Source organism: Oncorhynchus nerka, linkage group LG3, assembly GCF_034236695.1.
Source record: "Oncorhynchus nerka isolate Pitt River linkage group LG3, Oner_Uvic_2.0, whole genome shotgun sequence".
Taxonomy (NCBI): Eukaryota; Metazoa; Chordata; class Actinopteri; order Salmoniformes; family Salmonidae; genus Oncorhynchus; species Oncorhynchus nerka.
Window position 1 is genome coordinate 21894002 of NC_088398.1, and position 22340 is coordinate 21916341.

At 42.7% G+C, this 22340-nt stretch overlaps 1 protein-coding gene across 2 annotated transcripts; it reads left to right on the forward strand.

Moving 5' to 3' along the window:
* Window positions 1-340: 340 nt before the first annotated feature.
* Window positions 341-10371, forward strand: LOC115104610 (nuclear receptor subfamily 1 group D member 2-like). 2 transcript variants are annotated; one of them, XM_029625970.2, is made up of 8 exons: window positions 341-796; window positions 5586-5813; window positions 6044-6132; window positions 6276-6420; window positions 6605-7329; window positions 7572-7748; window positions 8056-8257; window positions 9029-10371. In XM_029625970.2, the coding sequence occupies exons 1-8, from the start codon at window positions 613-615 to the stop codon at window positions 9223-9225; spliced, it is 1947 nt and encodes a 648-aa protein (XP_029481830.2). In that variant the 5' UTR covers window positions 341-612; the 3' UTR covers window positions 9226-10371. The 2 variants fall into 2 exon arrangements, with proteins under 2 accessions (XP_029481830.2, XP_029481837.2); XM_029625977.2 differs by lacking the exon at window positions 341-796 and having other exon boundaries at window positions 5721-5923.
* Window positions 10372-22340: the final 11969 nt, after the last annotated feature.

Sequence of the window (22340 nt, forward strand, 5' to 3'; positions counted from 1 at the left end):
AGTGGTCTGGGTGGGGAGATGAAAACTAGTTATTGGCAGAGAGGTTTGGAACTCTTATTTGTATATTAACTAATTTGCCGCCTGGTGTTGTCACTAAAACAGGCTGAAATGTCAAGTGGTCTTTTCAAACAGCTCTTACGCTAAAGGGCATTATCATTTTCATAGTATTATTCCAAGCTCATAGTGTGGATATATAGTGTTTGTGTGTATAACACATATAATTCACGTTTTTGTGTGCACTGAGCCTTTAACTCTGCCTCTGGTCTGTAAAAGTGTGTCACTGGGTTAAAGTGACTCAAGCGCCCAGGCAAGTGGGAGTGGCTGACAACTGGGTCACATGGTAAACGCACTATTTAGAACATTGAGTACAGAAAAGTCGTTCAACAAGGGAGTTCGTCCAGCGTTTTTCATCTTGTTACATATTTTTAAATGTACAAAAACTATTCAGGTTGTATGCCGCATAAAAGTCTCGGGAATTTTGACTGAAAGAAGATCGGGAACTTGTTTTGTTCAGGATACTGACATGAGAGTGCAGATAATTATATTCATGCTACCAATATTTACTACAGAAATGTAGTTGAGACTGAATTAATATACAGTGTTGAGCTTTAGATGATCGACGCTTTTAATTTGAGTTTGTTACAGTGTAACCACTGTGCTACTAAGGACAATAGAACTTTGCAATCCTTAAAGTCAAACTGGCGAGTTATTGACAAGACATTTAGTCAGCATAGGTTGCTTTCTCCAAATATTCACGGAATCGAGGCGCCTGCAGACATGGGATCAATCAAGACTGGTAAGACCGGCTTTATTATCCGTGCTATTACAATGTTACATGTAATTGAAAGTGTCGCTACATTGATCAGTTACTTGTTTGCAAATGTGTTACTTTGTTACAAATATAGTGTTACTGTTGCTGTCTAGAATCAATGTGTCGTTCTAAGAATCTGTTCTAGAAAAAAGCTTGTGCAATCTGATTTATCTGTACACATTTTATTTAGTTGTGTGCTTTTTATACGTTATATGTGGACCACAATTAGAAACCTTCCAATGGATTATTTAGCTTTTGTGGTCTGCTTATTGCCAAACCATGTATATGGGTTAGGAATGCCACTGTGCTACGTTTTTTTTGTTTTGACACTACAATGTTCTACTTTGCTTCACCTCACATGGACCAAGCTGCCTAGCCATGTGCGGATGCTCCTCGACTCTCACTGCTCATTTGTCGAGAAGAGGCTGTGACGCAATCAGTGCGTAAATCTGCACTGAGTCCAAGCTCGCGGGCGGCATGCAGGTCCACGTGAGCCTGAAGGAGGCTGTTTTGGTGACCTAGATTTAATCTCTTAGACATGACAGCTCCACAAGTGGGTGGGTTTTGGAAGAGAATAGTCGTAGCTGGTTAGGTAATCATGGCCAGGTCTTCGAGACCATTAACTACATTTAGGGCTACATAGTATAGTATAATATATATGTTGATTTTGTGACAGTACACCAAGCAGCATGTGTATTATTTTCCTAGTTTGTCTTATTTAGCCCATATTTAAGCATTTGGTTTAATGTCTACATTCTTATGTAATAATGTTATTTAACACCAATGACTACAATAATAACTTTGATTTTGCCAGAAACTAAAATACGATATATTTTTGTGCCCTGTCAAGCAAAAGAGCAGTAACTGCTCATAAATGGAAACTTAGAAAAATTACTTCAGTGTTTTTTAATTGTGGAGCCAATTGAATTGTAGTCAGATCATTGGAGATGTTAACTGTTGTCTTTTTTCCCAGTTTATTTTGTATTCATATTGACCCTGACCTCTGGCATTATCTGGCAGTTACCGCCTTCTGGCTTGGTACACCCACTGGAATGACGATTTTTTTACAATGCAAACTTGTGTTCGTACATGTATTTGTATGTGGTTGTCAGTGTCATATGGTTTGATACTTGTTTCAACAAACAACAATAAATTGGTAAACCATAGTAACTACCGCCCAAAGCTTAGTGATTCAAGGTTAAAAATATATATAAAAAAGCAGTAACTGAGGTGAGCGATTACATTTACTGCTTTTTTCTTTGGTTTCACTAACTTTTACCAGCCACTGCAAACATGACATCCCATTTTATCTGAAACACATTTTGTCCACATGATAAATCATGTATTTAATGTTTCATAAATGTCAACACATTTTTGACCGAATGTCCAGTTACTGCTCTTTTGCTTTGTAGAGGGCAGTGTTATTCAATATAATATTTTATAGAAGAACTGGGAAACCCAACCCCCAAATAAATGTTACAAATGATTACATTTGTAGCATAAGTGCATACAAATGTTTATAGAAATGCATTCGTTTTCACATTACACTGTAGTGTCATGTTTTGATGGTACACCATTAACCCTCTATGGCATGGTGTTGCCCTAAAGGCAACAAACTTCCTTTTTGGGCCTCACACCACCCCTTGATTTTTTTTTTTATAAAAAAAATATTTATAATATCACCTGACATGTCTGTGTCCAATGAAATGAGGGACTGAAGTGAGTGTGGCCTTTTGTCTGGGGGTGTAGCAGTCTTTTCAGGAAGCAAAGCTGCATGGGACGCAGTGCCACCAATTGGTAAGATAAAGTCACTTTTAACATGTTTAAATTGAAATAACTTTATATTTAAAAAAATATGTGCATGAGTATGTAAAGAAGTATGTTTGATTGTTTAAATACTTATTTTGTTTTTATTTATATACTAAAACAGTTGTTTGGTTTGTTGCCTCGGGGCAACGTTGTGCAGTTAGACCACCTTTGTTCAGGCAATAACATGCTAAAGTGTGGAGATGTGCTCAGATGCATAATTATGACCATAGTCAATGTTTTTACTTTACTATTTACTGATATTTCCAGGAAATGGACACAACAACATTTTATGGGTGGAAGGAACATCATCGAGCAGTTAGGGTCATTCCCTCTGACAGTGAGGACAGTGAGCTTGAGAGTCAGGAAGAGTGGATCCCCGAGACAGTTAAGACGTCAGGGATCAGTTAGGGGTCAGTCAGCAAAGTAATGTGTGTGTGTTTGCATGCGTGTCAGTGGATGAAGAAGGGTATATGACACATTCAAATGTGTGCTTCCTGTTTTCTTTTTTAAAGGAGAATGTCTGTCTGTTGACAATGAGACTGAGTCTGAGGATGAAGAGGTAGCAGAGGTTGATGTTCCACGCCTACCCCGGTGGACAACACCCCACAATGCATACTTCAATGCTTACCCAGAATGGCAGGGCCTGCTTTCAAGATCTGATGAAATCATGATATCATGTCCCCCCCCTCCAGTACTTCATGCAGGTTTTCTCTGAAGACATTCTGGAAGTTATTGTAGGGCAATCAAATCCAAATGCGGTACAATGTAACGCAAACAAGCCCCTTAACCTCACAACAAAAGAATTGGAGCAGTTCCTGGGTATTATGGTGTACATGTCGTTGTTTGGTTTACCAGGCACCCGCATGTCTTGGAACATAGCCTGCCGAGTGTCCCAAGTAGCTGACACCATGATACTGAATAGATGGGAGGCCATCAAAAAATCCCTGAGGTTGACAGGTGGGATCTCAAGCGAAAGATGATCACCTAAGTCTCCTGAATATGGGTGGTGTGGGATGGATCTGCTTGACTCACTGATTGCACTGTACCGGAACAAAATCAGATCAAGGAGGTGGTACGACAGGCTGGTGTTTCACTTCCTGGATATGATCATCGTGACCACCTGGCTGCTCTACTGAAGAGATTGTAAGGGCACTGGCATGAGAAAGAAGGAACAAATAAGCTGTATACCTTCAAGTTATACATCGCTGAAGGCCTATGCAAAAGTGGAAATAGTCTGGAGCGCAAGAAAGGTCGTCCCAGTTCCACAATTGCTGGTGAGTATGAGGAGAAGAGGAGAAAAGGGCCCACTGCTCCAATTCCAGTCCCTGATGTGCACCTGGATGCCACGGCCCACTAGATGATTATGGCTGAAAAGAAGGGGAGACGCAAGGTACACCAAAATCCAAGTGCCAGAATTGTGATGTCCACCTCTGTTTCACATCCACCAGCAACTGCTTCCTGAGGTTCCACACAGAATTGGAAATCAGAGTGTGCTTTGTCAAAAAGAGAAACACTGATTCAAACATTAACCCACACAAACACACATTCAGAAACACTCAAACACACACACACACAGACTCGCACATATAGGCTATACCCTCCAAACACACACATATACACCACACACACACAGTCATTTGGATATTGGTTTATATGTTCATATGAAATGTGAGAACCATTTATACATGAGGTGTTAGTTGTAGTTTGTTTATTTGATTCTTGATGTTTTGACTTTAAAGCTTCTAATTGTGATTGGTTGGAACTATTTGTGGTTGATGTTTGTCTAAATAAAACCCGTTCCAATTCATATATTGCTTCTTTTCCTTATTCCGCTTATCATATGTATTATAGAAAACTAGACAGATTTTATGATGGATATATTAATAGGGACCCCCAAGCTCCCAAAGAAATTGGGTGAAATATCTTTTCCCCCACAAAATAATTAAGGGTTAAGTAATTTAGGTCAAATGGAAGATATTTGCGATTTTGATTATGTTTCTGTGTGTCATGTAACACACTTTGTCACCCTGTGCCCAAACGTCTTTAAATAAAGTATTTTTGTGATTATTTGTGTTTTTGTTTAAAAAAAACTTCAATAATGGTGACATGCATGACCCTGGCTGGGACTGCAGGCTTTGCTGTACTATTTAGAATAAACACCCATAGAGCCAGCTTGTTATGTAACAGTGGTGTTATTGTATCGCCAGGCATTAGGGTAGTAAAAACAGGTCAAGCCTCCTGGGTGGCGCAGTGGTTAAGGGCGCTGTACTGCAGCGCCAGCTGTGCCACCAGAGACTTGGGAGGTCCGTGGGGCGACGCACAATTGGCCTAGCGTTGTCCGGGTTAGGGAGGGTTTGGCCGGTAGGGATATCCTTGTCTCATCGTGCACCAGCAACTCCTGTGGCGGGCCGGGCGCAGTGCGCGCTAACCAAGGTGGCCAGGTGCACGGTGTTTCCTCCGACACATTGGTGCGGCTGGCTTCCGGGTTGGATGGCGCTGTGTTAAGAAGCAGTGCGGCTTGGTTGGGTTGTGTATCGGAGGACGCATGACTTTCAACCTTCGTCTCTCCTGAGCCCGTACGGGAGTTGTAGCGATTGAGACAAGATAGTAGCTACTAAACAATTGGATACCACGAAATTGGGGAGAAAAACGGGTAAAAAATTAAAAAAACACAAAAAAAACTGGTCAATATAGAGCAGGACAACATTCCTGCTCTATATTGGGAGTGGCAAAGGTAATCAGGCAGATGTTTTATGGTTTATTATTTACCTTTTGAAATAGTTGGTCGATTTCCATCACTATTATAACCTTACTCTGACATACAATGGCGTAAAAACTTAGAATAATAATTTGTGTCTCTCTTAGTTGTTACAAAATATTTCGACTTCAATATTATGTTTTTGATATGACATATATTTGATTTATTTTCCAATAACCTTTTGTGTTTTTTTCCTTCTCCCCTCAGGTGGTGTAATAACTTACATCTCTTCTGGCTCCGCCTCCAGCCTGGAGTCTTGTTTGAGTGACAGTTGCAGCAGCAGCTACCTGTGCTCCTCTCCACCTCATCCCTCACTGCCAAGCCGGGCAGTAGGAATCATGGTGGACATCGCCCGCACTACAACAGCCAAGCACCCACGTAGCCACGGCACAGAGAAGACTGGGCGATCTACCTCCGCTAAGAGCAGCATCACCAGTGAGTGTATTTCAGTCCTGGAAATACATTCAGTATGGCAAAGGATACTAGATATGTTCAGAATGGCAAAGGATAGGAAATGCATTGTATGAGTTGCCACACTAATCCAGGTAATAGGTGCATTTCGTATTCTCAAGTCTACATGAGTCATTATCATGTACAGGTGGACCAGTACATTTGTTAGAGAGGTGTGAATTAGTAGTAACATTGCTGTGCGCTTCTCCTTACAGAGATCAACGGCATGGTGTTGTTGTGTAAGGTGTGCGGTGACGTGGCCTCAGGGTTCCACTATGGCGTCCACGCCTGCGAGGGCTGTAAGGTAAGACTAGTCCTGACTGCTTCTCATGGAATGCCACACGGCCAGTCCAAGGTTTCATTCATGTTGTTCAATGGCTCTGTGTCATTCGCGTTTTAACTTGGTAATAACTGCGCACAAACAATGTTTTCTGTGATTGTTCTCAGGGTTTCTTCAGGAGGAGCATCCAGCATAGCATCCGGTATAAGAAGTGCCTGAAGATGGAGAACTGCACCGTCATAAGGATCAACAGGAACCGCTGTCAGCAGTGCCGCTTCAAGAAGTGTCTGGCTGTGGGCATGTCTAGAGACTGTGAGTCTCCACTTTTAAATGTACATGTAAATAATAACTGAATTTTTCCCAAACGGAAATACAATGGTTCATGGGGGTGAGGGGTTTCCTTTTACAAGTTTGATGGATTTACTGACTGTAGGGATATTTCAGCCCTTATTAGTGATTTATGTACTAATGTGTGTTATTTGATTTCCTTCTCCAGCTGTTAGGTTTGGCCGCATCCCAAAGAGAGAGAAGCAGCGCATGCTGCTGGAGATGCAGAATGCCATGAACAACATGATGATGAACAACAACAGCCAGCTCCGCAGTATGCTCCACGGCACCCAGAGTCCACCCTGCCCCATGGAAGGGCTCCCCAATGACGGCAGCTCCTCTTCCTCTGCCTCTTCTTCCTCATCTATCTCGTCTTCATCAGGCTCCAACCCTTCCTCACCCCGTTCCGTTCAAGACTCCCTGGAGACCAGCTCTAGCTCCGCCTCTTCCTGTTCGTCGGATAGCGGTGATGACGAGGTTCCTCCTTCCAGGGTGTGTCACCAGGGCACATTCACGTACCGCCGTGAGCAGCAACAGTCCATCAAAGAGGAAGCGGAGGAGTCACCTTCGCAGGTCGCCGGGGAAACTGTAAAAGACAGGAGAGACAGCCGCATGGAGGAACTGCAGGAGAGCTGGAACCGCTGCAACGACGATGCCAGGGGCTACCAGCCTAGTTGCAACAGTCATCAACAAGTCTCCAACGTTCCCTACCGGGAAGAGAGAGTTGTTTACCAGCAGCAGCCTGCACAGCTAAACGGCGCCCCCAGTGGTGGCATGCCAGAAGACTCCTGCAGCCTCCATCACAGGAGCGACAACACAATGCACAACGTACAGACTGTCTCCAATGGCTACAGTGGACCATCATACAGCCTACAGGACCACAAGACAAACTTGGTGTGTGTCCTTTTATCAATGAAACATTGAGGAGATTGGAGGTCTCTTTACAAAATGTTACAGTAGAAATGCATTGTATACTGCACACCTGAAATTACCCCATAACCATGCCTAAAGCACACATGGAAAATACCTAAAAAGGCCTATCCTCTAAATCCCCCCATTTAGTTTCTTCTGCGTTATTGCTCCTGTGTCCTGCTTTCCACAACTGAGGGCCCTGTTCTCGACTCTTGTCACCCCAGGTCATTCCTAGTCTCTATGTGGACCCCAGCCAGCGCAGCCAGGAGATCTGGGAGGAGTTCTCCCTGAGTTTCATCCCGGCCGTGCGCGAGGTTGTGGGGTTTGCCAAGAGGATCCCGGGCTTCCGAGACCTCCCCGAGTACGACCAAGTCAGCCTGCTCAAAAACGGAACGTTTGAGGTAAGAATCCCTGGACTCTCTGACACCAAAAATAGATCTTTCCCAACTCTGGCTGTCGTGTTCCAACTGAACATTGCACTCTTCTTAACTCTGAGTGTTGAATTGGCTAAATACATTACAGTCTGTAGATATGTTATGGTAGAGTATCAGTGTATTTTAACTCAACATTGAACTCTCTCTAACCGAGTTAGGTGGGCATTATCACTGTTAAATTCTGCCAGTATGTTGCCTAGTGCTAGTCACCATAGTGCTAGTCACCATAAACCCCCGTTCTAACACACCCTCTCTCCCACCTCTCTCTCTCCAGGTGCTTATGGTGCGCTTCGCTTCTCTGTTCGATGTGTCCGAGCGCACCGTGACCTTCCTGACGGGGAAGTGTTACAGCTTGGAGCTGCTGCGGGCCGGGGAGCTGCTCACCTCCATGTGTGACTTCAGCGAGAAGCTGGCCGCTCTGCAGCTGGACAAGGATGAGATGAGCCTCTTCATTGCCGTCGTCCTCGTTTCTGCCGGTAAATAACACTGTCCCTGTAAACAGTGTCCTTGTAAAACACAGTGTCCTTGTAAACAGTGTCCTTGTAAACAGTGTCCCTGTAAACAGTGTCCTTGTAAAACACACTGTCCCTGTAAACAGTGTCCTTGTAAACAGTGTCCTTGTAAAACACAGTGTCCTTGTAAAACACAGTGTCCCTGTAAACAATATCCCTGTAAACAATGTCCTTGTAAACAGTGTCCTTGTAAAACGCAGTGTCCCTGTAAACAGTGTCCTTGTAAAACACAGTGTTCCCGTAAACAGTGTCCTTGTAAACAGTGTCCTTGTAAACAGTGTCCTTGTAAACAGTGTCCCTGTAAACAGTGTCCTTGTAAAACACAGTGTCCTTGTAAAACACAGTGTCCTTTTATACACACTGTAATTGTAAACACACTGTCCTCATATCACTGTACTCTGGCTGTACTCTGGCTGTACTCTGGCTGGCTGTACTCTGGTTGGCTGGCTGTTCTCTGGTTGGCTGGCTGTCCTCTGGTTAGCTGGCTGGCTGTCCTCTGGCTGACTGGTTGTCTGGCTGTCCTCCGGCTGGCTGGCTGGCTGACTGTATTATTTACCTGTTTAAAATGACACCCTATTCCCTATATAGTGCACTACTTTGGTCAAAAGTGCCATTTAAAACGCAGTCCTGTACATACCATTCAGCCACTGGTGATAACACAAAATACTTATGTGTACGATGAAACCTAAAGCCTTGTTTGATACAGACTGTTCTTATGCTCTGTTCTGTGATCAGATCGTTCGGGGATCCAGGACTTGAAGTCAGTGGAGGCGCTGCAGGACACGCTGATCCGAGCGCTGCAGAGTCTGATCATGAAGAACCACGCCAACGAGACTACCACCTTCACCAAGCTGCTGCTGAAGCTGCCCGAGCTGCGCTCCCTCAACAACATACACTCTGAAGAACTGCTGGCCTTCAAAGTGCACTTGTAATGGGACACTCACAATAGGGCTCATCTGACTCCTAATACCCTCCTTCCACACTTTGAAACCAGGACTGGCCTCGTCTGCCACTCCTATACCAGGACCCAGGGGAGAACTTACCGTTTGCAGTCAACCAACTCAGTGTTTTTCTCCAGAATGTATTGAGAAGTTCTTCTTTTGAACTATGTTGATAGGGACAAAGGTCAAAGAAGAGAAGATACTGTACTCTAGTCATAGAAGGCTTGAGAACTGAGCTATTGCTCGTGTGTGTGCGGGGCTTGTGGTTTTACCAAGTTAGAGGCACCTTTCTATTTTGAAAGAAAAAGATGAAGAAATGCTATATCGGCTTTTTGAAATGATGAAGTGCAGAACTACTTGGTTTGTTTGTTAAATCCATTTCATTCCAAAGTGTATTGCTCACGAGCAGTGTGAATGTGATGATTATGCTACCTATTGGATGTTTCATTCGAAGCGCAATATCAAATGGTCACTGTTTTCGACCCAATATGTTTGATAAAAGCCCTCAAGACTCAATGTAAACATCTATCTATCAAAAAGAATGCTTGATGAATCTGATAATTGCCGCAATTGCATGGCTATCCTTAAGTGAACAACTTGACATTTTGCTCCCAACCCTCCGAGGAAGGAGTCATTTATTTATTTTTGAATTGTTCAACTGTATTGTTATGTTTACTGTCCTTTGTGTAGGGTATTTCATTTGTCTGAATATTTCATTTTTGCATGTCTTTGTTAGCTGCTACTGCCACGCCTCCTTCTGGGGAGTTGTTGATAGGACACTTTTTCAGCAACACAACTTTGCACATTGTGTTGTGGACTGTCAACCTCCAAAATCACACATGTCAGCACAGACCCACATCATGTGTGCTTGATGTGAACACGGATGATACTAAAGTGTTCCTTCACTGATTCCCCACCTTCCTCACAGTGAGGAGTTACTGGGTGCTTTTGACTTTGCCTCCTGACATTTCAGCATAGCACTGACTTTAAAACTGATAGTTTCCCATCTATTGTTTTTGTTGTTGTTGAACAGTCTGTGTTTGTCTCCATTTACTGACAAGATTGCCGTTTGTCATGAATAGTTATGTCTATCATATAAATATATATAAATAGTATAAATAAATACAAGTGAAGTTATTTACGGTGTTGAGTTTTTTTGTGTGCAATATGTTAGAACTGGTTTGGTGATCTAAGATGAGCATCTATGAGGGGTAAAGCATTAAGAACTGTAGCTATGTGGTTAGTTACGTTGTGATATCATTTGTAGGGGTACTGTTATTGTATAGTGATTTTCCATATTACAAATCAGGTTCAATTTATTGGCCTAAAGCACAGGTGTCAAACTCATTCCAAGGAAAGCAGAGTGTCTGCGGGTTTTCGCTTCTCCCTTGTACTTAAAAAAAAGGACCTTTATTTAACTAGGCAAGTCAGATAATAACAAATTCTTATTTACAATGACAGCCTAACCCAGATGACACTGGGCCAAATGTGCACCCAATCAATTGTGCTCCAAATCACAGCCAGATGTGTTTCAGCCTGGATTCAAACCAGGGACTGTAGTGATGCCTCTTGCACTGAGATGCAGTACCACTTGGGAGCCCTTGGTTGATGATTTAAGGTCACTAATTAGTAAGGAACTCCACACATCTGGTTGTCTAGGGCTTAATTGAAAGGAAGAACCAAAAACCTGTAGACACTAGGCCCTCCATAGAATGAGTTTCACAACCATCACTTATAAAGTGACCACTCAACTCTGAAACCACAATGTGGACCTGGAATGCAGTGACTAGGTTCCTCCACAAGGGCTCGCTGTCCACATTTTTATGTCGTACCACTATATCCATGTTGGAAACTGATATCAATACAGTAGCATAGAAATGTACACATGTTTATTTCAGAAGAATAATTTAGATTTTTTTTTTGTAGTACAAAGTACAATGTCCAAAAACAACAGCAGAGGAACTGCCCAGAGACTGACAGAAGTGCAGTCTTTGTGTAACGGCGTTCGTCTGTTGAAAGAGAGTCGGACCAAAATGCAGCATGGTGGTTACTCATGTTCTTTAATGAAATAGAACGATACATGAAATAACTAAATAAATATACAAAACAACAAACGGAACGTGAAAACCTATACAGCCTGTCTGGTGCTAACTAACACAAAGACAGGAACATTCACCCACAAACACACAGTGAAACCCAGGCTACCTAAATATGGTTCCCAATCAGAGACAACGAGAATCACCTGACTCTGATTGAGAACCGCCTCAGGCAGCCAAGCCTATGCTAGACACCCCTACTCAGCCACAATCCCAATGCCTACTAAAACCCCAATACGACAACACAATAAACCCATGTCACACCCTGGCCTGACCAAATAACTAAAGAAAACACTAAATACTAAGACCAAGGCGTGACACTTTGTAGCCGGTTTATACAGGGAGTCTAGTGGTTAGAGCAACTTGTAACTGAAAGGTTACAGATCGAATGACCGAGCTGACAAGGTAAAAATCTCTCATTCTGCCCCTGAACAAGGCAGTTAACCCACTGTTCCTAGGCCGTCATTGAAAATAAGAATTTGTTCTTAACTGACTTGCCTACTTAAATAAAGGTAAAATAAAAATCACACCAGCCAGTGTAATGGATGCTGTGTAAGGTAAGTACAAAGTACAAAATTCTGACTTATGAATAAGTTATAGCTTGTATTTGAATGGATGTAAGACTGCATTAAAATGCCCTGAAGAAGCAACAATGAGCATCAATTAGTTTTAAATATTGAATATTTGTATAGTTGCATGGACAGTGATAGTTAGAATGTATTAGCGAGACAGGAAGGGCTGAGATGGGATTCATACACACGTCGCCAGGGGTATATGTGGTCTAGGGGGCCAGACTCTTGCACAATGAGCATCAATTCTGTCCTAGAATAACACATTTCATTTCAGCGTGCTCAGATAATTGTTTTACACATAGTATTATCAGGGATTGTGCCTCCCACACACACACACCGTCATTCAGGCTGTCATTGTAAGTATGAATGTGTACTTAATTGACCCGCCTAATAAAATAAAGATTAAACAAACACTGTCTGATCAAACAAAAGGCAAATGCTGAGGGACACCATATAATTTTTAGGGTAAAAGTTTGAGTGTGAAGGTCCACCAAATTCTAGACCACTATTGGTTGACCTTTGTTTTTCATTTGTTTGGTGTCCTGAATAGTTGACCAGCACCAGCTAGGTAGATCATGGACATACAGCCTTTCCTAGAGTTTCCCCTCACCACTGTTGAATTAAAGGGATACTTAAAAATACTAGCATTAGCATTATTGGGCTTAAACAATGTATGTTACAACCTCAAAGTATCTGGAAACATTGTAGTTGTATGGTCAAGTGCCCCAAAGAAGGACAAAGCTACATACAATTAGCCTAGAAAAGAGCAGCCCGTCTGGCCCTTAAATGTACACGGAGGGATAAATAACAGTAACATGCATGTCAGTCTCTCCTGGCTCAAAGTAGAGGAGAGATTGACTGTATCACTACCTGTCTTTGTGAGAGGCATTGACATGTTGAAGGCACAGGTTCAAACAGCTAACACACAGCTCAGACACCCATACATACCCCACAAGACATGCCACCAGGGGTCTCTTCACAGCCCCCCAAGTCCAGAATAGACTCTGGGAAACACACAGTACTACATAGTGCCGTGACTACATGGAACTCTCTTCCACATCAAGCAATTGAAGTGAGCAGTAAAAACAGATAAAACAACACCTCACGGCACAACGAGGACTGTGAAGAGACACACGCACACACACTCTAACACACATTCTTTTGTGGTATTATGGGTTTTATATTGTAAATGTATAATAATAGAGTAATAATGTGTGTAATGTATTGTTTTATTTATGGCGGTTGTTGTGTTTTGTGTTTTGTTAGCTGTTTTGACCCTGTTGGGACCCCAGAAGAGTAGCTGCTGCCTTGGCGGCGGCTAATGGAGATCCTACTAAGTACTAAATGAACAAAGTTCTTCATAGAACCTTTTTAAAAAAAGGTTATACATGGCACAAATAAGGGATCTGCTATGGTTGCAAGCCAAATAACCCTTATTTGGCGCTATATAGAATTCTAACTCTTCTAAGAACTTTGCTAAGAACTCTTCGAAGAACGCTTTTCCATAATACACCCCACCCACCCATCCTCATTCCTCACCTCACCTGACCGGTACCCAAACCGAAAACAGATTTAATGCCTCGCTCAGTTCAGTATAGAGTCATGTCATCATGGAATGCTCTGCAACCAGAGGCTACTGCAAAAAGCAAAAAACTATTGTATGACAGAAGCTCTCCTCTTTTTAAAGATCTAATTGAACTGTATTGTATATAAGAATATAAATATGTGTATATGAATAGTGTGTAAATAGTATTTTTTGTTGTCTCTTGGTGTCTTAAAAAAAGTTATATCTTATGCTGTTCTTGTCTATAACAGTTCTGTACTTTTTCATGTATTTGTAAGTTTTATGTGGACCCCAGGAAATGTAGCTACTGCATGTCCGAATAACTAAACTAAACCACGTCCCCAGGCTAATTGCTAGAGCTGGCTGGTGGAAGAGACTACCCCTGACCTGATGTGACCTGCAATAACCCCACCTCACCTTCTACACACTAAAAACAAATGGTTCTATAATGTGCCTAAGAAGAGTTCTTTGGCTTGTAACCACAGCGGAACACTTTTTGGTTCTATATGGATTTTTAAAAAGGTTTTATAAAGTACCATGCTCATCAGATCCTCAATGGAACCTGTATGGTGCTATAAAGAACCCTTTCATATGGTTCAATAAAGAAACATTAAAAAAAGGTTCTATATATCACCAAAAAAGGGTTCCGCTATGGTTCTAACCCATTTTGGGGCTATATAGAACCCTTTTTTTATGGTTATTTATATAACCTTTTTGGAGAATGGTTCTTTATAGAACCAATCTCAAATTCAAAGGTTCTTTGTAGAACCATATAGGGTTTTTTATTCTAGTTTAATAGTCATATTATATTGTAAAAATTCTGTAGGTTTTGATATTGTGTTAATTAACAAGTTGAACCAGGTGTGCTAGCTCTGGAAAGGCTGCGGGTCCCTGAGGAGAGAATTGAGAACTACTGGCTTAGTCAATCGTTCTCAATTGACACAAGGCCATACGTGAGTCTTTCACAGGACACCGTCACTGGACATAGCCATAAATAACACGGACTAGCATAAAACAACAGATTGGATCAACTGGAATGACGCTCACTCACGATTGCACAAAAAGAGCTGTGAACAAACCACGCCCCAAAATATTTGAATGAGACGCTTCTACATTTTAATTATCACTAAAAGAGGAAATAACCCTTTTCTGAAAAGCAAATAACCATTGAAGGGCTCAAAGGGTTATTTGAGTCAGTATGGTTCCACACAGAACCATCAACTGTTCCCAAAAAAACCTTGAAGAACCCTAATTTATTGCTACACATGAGGTTGGTTGCACCTTAATTGGGGAGGACGGGCTCAAAGTAATGGCTGGAATGGAATTTATGGAATGGTATCAACTCATCAAACAAATGGTTTCCATGTGTTTGATACCATTCCATTCACTCCATTCCAGTCATTGTAATGAGCTGTCCTCCCTCCTGTGGTTTGCAGCTTTTCTACAGGAAAACATACATCACAAACAAGTTCTCCCTTTTCAGGATTCATCCCAGCACATGCCTTCCCTATGACTATTACTATTTGAACTTGCCCATGACCTGGGCCTAAGCACAGAGCTACTGCAGAGAGAAGTATATTGACCTGGCCACCATAGTCAACATGACTCCACCGAATAACATTACGGCTGATTATACTGACTTGGCCTGGATAGGACTGTATGATAACATTACCAACTGGACATGGCCATTGGCTAATAGCACTGATGAGAAAGATACAGGGTTTCAAAACTGATGGACCGGTCAACCGAATAATAAGCATAGCGATCAGCACTGTGTAACGACAGAGAGGAAAATGGGGATAGCAGAGACTGGAATGATGTGCCCTGTAGTGATCGAACATCCTTTGTCTGCTATGATGGTAAGAGCCATACACAAACGGTTCTGTGAAATCAACAGCAACTGTGGAATGGTTTCCACTATGGAAATGATACATTGTATTGGGACAAAATGGGATTGTGGTTGGGATTGAATGTCCTAGTGTGTCATTTAAGTCATTTCATTTTATTGTTCATTTTACAGTAAGAGTATAATGTTTATCTCATTGTATGCATAAAACAAGCCAAATGTGTGCAGAGGTTTGGTGACAAAATTGAAATATTAAATTGATGTGCGCAGTGGTTTCTCAGTGTAATCTGCAAATTGTTGTTAACTTGTGTTCTCTTGCATTTAATAATTTGTTTATGTAATTATGTCGTTTGTACAGCTGCTTTGAAGATACTCAGTATTTTGAGTTATTTTTATATATATATATTTTTAAATGTTTTTGGTTCATTACAATGTTGAACAATGATAATACAATTTAGCCATTTTCAATGAAACAATTGTGCCAGACACACTTTGTAAACATCCGTAGAATACTCTGCTCTGTGTCACATGACCCATGCTATAATCCATGCAACTCATCTATGTACTGGTGTAGGATCTTCATTTGATCACTCTTTTTCTTGGGCTTCATGATTTACATAAATTCACTGAAAACCTGCACTACCACACGGTTATATTAACAGTATTGCACTTTTCAGGTAGCTAATAGCCTGACCACCCTATCAACCAACATTATGGACTAAATGTTTAAATCCTGTTGCTGCAGGATTGTTTTGCTGTGGCAATACTGGTCAAATTTAGATCCTACATCTGAATGAATTTTACTGTGTCTTTTACAAATATGGGACAAGTGCAGATGAATGTCCTCTTACAGTCTTAATTCCATATAGATTAGGGTTATGGTCCCAAAAACAGAGACAGTGTGGATGTCCTCAATCCCCATTGGCCACATATGCCCCATTTTGAATAACCATGGCAACCATACATCAATCAAGAAGTTGGTTTTCCTTTGTTCGCTTCTTAATAGGCCTGACACTTTCCCTTCAGAAAATCAAACACCCCTTTAAAAAGGGTTTGATTGAACGTCGGCAGCTTTAAAGCCACTTTGTCCCTCTCATCCTGTTTCTGCTTGTGTAGCAGCCCATATAAAAGATATATAACTCCAATAAATAACTCTTTAAAGATGTGATGAGCTGAGTGAGGGCTAACAACAGGCTGTAAACGGCTAAAAAGCAACGCTAATATTAAAGAAAATGTTGCCTTTACTCATAGTATCTCTTTTCCAATTCTTGCCTTTTTAAGGGTGAGGAGAAGAGTGTCATTCCTTCCAGAACTAAACTATAAGGATATTCCCCAGGGTTTGGAATGGGATGGGTGTAATGTAGTCTGATGTTGAACAGCAAATAACATGCCAATATTTAGTCAATCATATTAAACTCAGCAAAAAAATAAATGTCCCCTTTTCAGGACACTGTCTTTCAAAGATAATTCGTAAAAATCAAAATAACTTTGCAGATCTTCATTGTAAAGGGTTTAAAGACAGTTTCCTATGCTTGTTCAATGAACCATAAACAACTAATGAACATGCACCTGTGGAACAGTCGTTAAGACACTAACAGCTTACAGACGGTAGGCAATTAAGGTCACAGTTATGTAAACTTCGGACATTAAAGAGGCCTTTCTACTGACTCTGAAAAACATTTTAAAAAATATGCCCAGGGTCCCTGCTCATCTGCGTGAACGTGCCTTAGGCATGCTGCAAGGAGGCATGAGGACTGCAGATGTGGCCAGGGCAATAAATTGCAATATCCGTACTGTGAGATGCCTAAGACTGTCTCATCCTTCTAGACCTATCGGCTGCCTTCGATACTGTGAACCATCAGATCCTCCTCTCCACCCTCTCCGAGTTGGGCATCTCCGGCGCGGCCCACGCTTGGATTGCGTCCTACCTGACAGGTCGCTCCTACCAGGTGGCGTGGCGAGAATCCGTCTCCTCACCACGTGCTCACCACTGGTGTCCCCAGGGCTCTGTTCTAGGCCCTCTCCTATTCTCGCTATACACCAAGTCACTTGGCTCTGTCATAACCTCACATGGTCTCTCCTATCATTGCTATGCAGACGACACACAATTAATCTTCTCCTTTCCCCCTTCTGATGACCAGGTAGCGAATCGCATCTCTGCATGTCTGGCAGACATATCAGTGTGGATGACGGATCACCACCTCAAGCTGAACCTCGGCAAGACGGAGCTGCTCTTCCTCCCGGGAAGGACTGCCCGTTCCATGATCTCGCCATCACGGTTGACAACTCCACTGTGTCCTCCTCCCAGAGCGCTAAGAACCTTGGCGTGATCCTGGACAACACCCTGTCGTTCTCAACTAACATCAAGGCGGTGGCCCGTTCCTGTAGGTTCATGCTCTACAACATCCGCAGAGTACGACCCTGCCTCACACAGGAAGCGGCGCAGGTCCTAATCCAGGCACTTGTCATCTCCCGTCTGGATTACTGCAACTCGCTGTTGGCTGGGCTCCCTGCCTGTGCCATTAAACCCCTACAACTCATCCAGAACGCCGCAGCCCGTCTGGTGTTCAACCTTCCCAAGTTCTCTCACGTCACCCCGCTCCTCCGCTCTCTCCACTGGCTTCCAGTTGAAGCTCGCATCCGCTACAAGACCATGGTGCTTGCCTACGGAGCTGTGAGGGGAACGGCACCTCAGTACCTCCAGGCTCTGATCAGGCCCTACACCCAAACAAGGGCACTGCGTTCATCCACCTCTGGCCTGCTCGCCTCCCTACCACTGAGGAAGTACAGTTCCCGCTCAGACCAGTCAAAACTGTTCGCTGCTCTGGCCCCCCAATGGTGGAACAAACTCCCTCACGACGCCAGGACAGCGGAGTCAATCACCACCTTCCGGAGACACCTGAAACCCCACCTCTTTAAGGAATACCTAGGATAGGATAAAGTAATCCTTCTCACCCCCCTTAAAATATTTAGATGCACTATTGTAAAGTGGCTGTTCCACTGGATGTCATAAGGTGAATGCACCAATTTGTAAGTCGCTCTGGATAAGAGCGTCTGCTAAATGACTTAAATGTAAATGTAAATGTAAGACAGCACTACAGGGAGACAGGATGGGCAGCTAATCGTCCTCGCAGTGGCAGACCACGTGTAACAGCACCTGCACAGGATCGGTACATCCGAACATCACACCTGCGGGACAGTTACAGGATGGCAACAACAACTGCCCGAGTTACACCAGGAACGCACAATCCCTCCATCAGTGCTCAGACTGTCCTCAATAGGCTGAGAGAGGCTGGACTGAAGGTTTGTAGGCCTGTTGTAAGACATCAATGGCAACAACATCGCCTATGGGCACAAATCCACCATCGCTGGACCAGACAGGACAGTCAAAAAGTGCTCTTCACTGACAAGTCGCGGTTTTGTCTCACCAGAGGTGATGGTCGGATTCGCGTTAATCATCGAAGGAATGAGCGTTACACCAAGGCCTGTACTCTGGAGCGGGATACATTTGGAGGTGGAGGATCCGTCATGGTCTGGGCCGGTGTGTCACAGCATCATCGGACTGAGCTTGTTGTCATTGCAGGCGATCTCAGCGCTGTGCGTTACAGGGAAGACATCCTCCTCCCTCATGTGGTACCCTTCCTGCAGGCTCATCCTGACATGACCCTCTAGCATGACAATGCCACCAACCATACTGCTTGTTCTGTGCGTGATTTCCTGCAAGACAGCAATGTCAGTGTTCTGCCATGGCCAGCGAAAAGCCCGAATCTCAATCCAATTGAGCACGTCTGGGACCTGTTGGATTGGAGGGTGAGGGCTAGGGTCATTCCCCACAGAAATGTCCGGGAACTTGCCTTGGTGGAAGAGTGGGGTAACATCTCACAGCAAGAATTGGCAAATCTGATGCAGTCCATGAGGAGGAGATGCACTGCAGTACTTAATGCAGCTGGTGGCCACACCAGATACCAACTGTTACTTTTGATTTTGACCCCCCTTTTGTTCAGGGACACATTATTCCCATTTCTGTTAGTCACATGTCTGTGGAACTTGTTCAATTTATGTCTCAGTTGTTGAATCTTGTTATGTTCATACAAATATTTACACATATTACGTTTGCTGAAAATAAACACAGTTGACAGTGAGAGGACGTTTATTTTTTTGCTGAGTTGAGTTCATTGATGATGTAGTTTATGTGGCTAATTGGAACAGATGTATTGGATAATGTGGGAAGAGAAAGAGGACAGGCACAGTTCATATACAGGACCATATTTATTCACTAATAATAATTGATTCATAACAAATACATTTACTGTGGTATCAATGTTTCACTGGGATCTGAGTGGCAATGGGGGAGGGTGCATTGTGACAATCTAACTATGGTCTTAAAGTTGGGAAAGCTGCTTCCCATATTAGGGCATCCTTATCTAATCAGTGCAGATTTGCTAGTAATCGGCACTACTGCACTCCTTTGAGATGAAATTTCACAGCTATTTCACATGCGTGGGAAGAGAGTGCTTATCTTGGTAGAAAGGAATGCTATTTTTTTTTTTTTACACTCATCCATTGGAAGGTAACATGCCACAGAAACATACGGCATTTTAAAATATAAAGTGATGAATAGATGGACAGGCAGACGCAGACACAGACCGACAGGTAGACTGAATGACCACCAGACAGACAGCAGGTCCTGTACCATGTCCGTGGTACGGTGGCGCTGAAACATTTTTTACAGAGGAAGAGAGTGAACGGGGATGTATCATGGAAATGTACCCATGGAAAGCGAGGGAGTACATACCAGCAGCATACCAGCCTGCATCCCACTGCTGGTCTCTGAAGCTAAGCAGGTTCGGTCCTGAGTCTGTCTCTGGATGAGAGACGCTGCTGGAAGTGGTGTTGGAGGTCCAGTAGGGGGGCCTCTCTTACTTCTGGTCTAAGTAGATAATAACAATTATAGATGTTTTCTGCCCTACAAAGCAAAAAGGCAGTAACTGCTCATTGCGTGGAACTGAGAAAAATGGCTTTTATTTACCTTGGTTAAACAGTAACTTTATGCAGTTACTGCTAACATGACCCCCCATTTTCTCCAAAACACAATACAATATAGGCAGGATACTTGTCCACATGATTAAGCATGTAGCAAATGTAGCAAAAACGACATTAACTCATTTTTTACCAAATGAGCAGTTACTTGCTTTTTGCTTGGTAGGGCAGTTTTATTGTCACATACAATGTCATAGATCGGTGAAGGGGACATTGCCCTGCATAGGGTGCCGTCTTTCAGATGTGACGTTAAAACGGGTGTCCCGACTCTCTGTTGTCACTACAGATCCCATGGCACTTATTGTAAGAATTGGGGTGTTAACCCCGGTGTCCTGGCTAAATTCCCAATCTGGTCCTCATACCAACATGGCCACCCAACCATCCCCAGCTTCCAATTGGCTCATTCATCCCCTCTCCTCCCACTGTAACTCTTCTCCAGCTTTTTTTTCTCTTTTCAATTGAACCTTTATTTAACTAGCCAAGTCAGTTAAGAACAAATTCTTTTTTACAATGATGGCCTACCCCGGCCAAACCCGGATGACGCTATGCCAATTGTGCGCCGCCCTATGTGACTCCCAATCACAGCCGGATGTCTTACAGCCTGGATTCAAACCAGGGACTGTAGTGACACCATTTGCGCTGAGATGCAGTGCCTTAGACTGCTGCGCCACTCGGTAGCCCAGTTGTTACTGTAAAAGACAATATGTTCTCAGTCAATTTACCTGGTAAAATAAGGGGAAACTTGAAACTTTGAGAGAGAAAGAGAGAAAGGGAGATACTGTAAAGGGAGAGGGAGTGAGGCTGCCTGGGCTGGGTGGTGGGGGCCAGCAGGCTGTAGGAATGCTCTGCATGCCTGTCCTCTGAATGACCCCTCCTCCCTGGAGTGTGGGAGATACTGGGTAATTAGCCTCCTTTAACATTGGAGCTATGGTCCTGTGGCATTGAGGGAAACTATTAAGTGTATTTACAATGTAAAAAACCCACATTCTAATATTTTTTATATTTGCTCTCTCAGTCAACCCCCATCCGGTTGATATGAATTTCCAGTTGATATTTCTGAGTTAATCCCCCACTCCTATTTTCTTTGGTTTCGTTTCCAGTTGATATTTCTGAGTTAATCCCCCACTCCTATTTTCTTTGGTTTCGTTTCCAGTTGATGTACGCTGGAGTTGGTGCTGTTATGATGAAATTGCGCAGATTTTTTCTCTCCCTTTTTCCCCCATCTTGATGGCCTACTTTATCTCTCCTGCACTAGATTTAATTATGATGCTCTCTCTCAGTGAATTTGTCTTCCTTATGGCAGGAATTAGAAATGGAAGAAGACATGAATTAAGAAAAATGGAAGCTAAAGACTATTGATTTTCCAGAGACATGGTAGTTTAGATAACAAAATGCCAATACTGTGACATCCTCCATATTAGTTTTATTTTCGACTCTTGTCGATTTTATTGAATTCTGAGTGTCCCTTCAAAAGAGACAAGTGAAGTGTCCTTTTCTGACAGTTACAGGTTCTGAATTTGCCTTCGCTTACAAAACCACACATTCTCAGGGAAAATATATTCTTAAAAACAACAACACAAATCAGATTTAAAGTCACACACTGTAAGATGCATAATATTGTAAAGGTGTGCCACATGTGTGTAGTCTTTTTGCTAGGAAAAGCAGTTGTACTACTCATTTAAGTATTTTAATGTGTCATATCTGTTCTTTAAAATCAAGGGGTATACTTCTTCAGTTTAAATGACCGTAAATCTTACAGACTGGGGCTTTAAGGTTCCTTATCTGAGATTGCCTTGTTATTTTAGGTTTAACTTAAAGACGAGGAATTTGACATATTTCAAATTAGAATCTACATACCTCTACTGACCTTTCCTTTCTATTTCATTCCATCGCTATCTTTAGCTTAAAGCTATCATTTTCTTATCATGTTTTCTGCTGATGTGAGAGCATAGAGAATAGCTTTGAAATATTTGTTATAACACGATTCA

Coding starts and splice junctions, on each gene's coding strand:
- LOC115104610 (XM_029625970.2), top strand. CDS start 613: ATGATCGACGCTTTTAATTTGAGTTTGTTACAGTGTAACCACTGTGCT. Junction 5,814..6,043: donor CGCTAAGAGCAGCATCACCA/GTGAGTGTATTT, acceptor TTCTCCTTACAG/AGATCAACGGCATGGTGTTG. Junction 6,421..6,604: donor TGTGGGCATGTCTAGAGACT/GTGAGTCTCCAC, acceptor TTCCTTCTCCAG/CTGTTAGGTTTGGCCGCATC.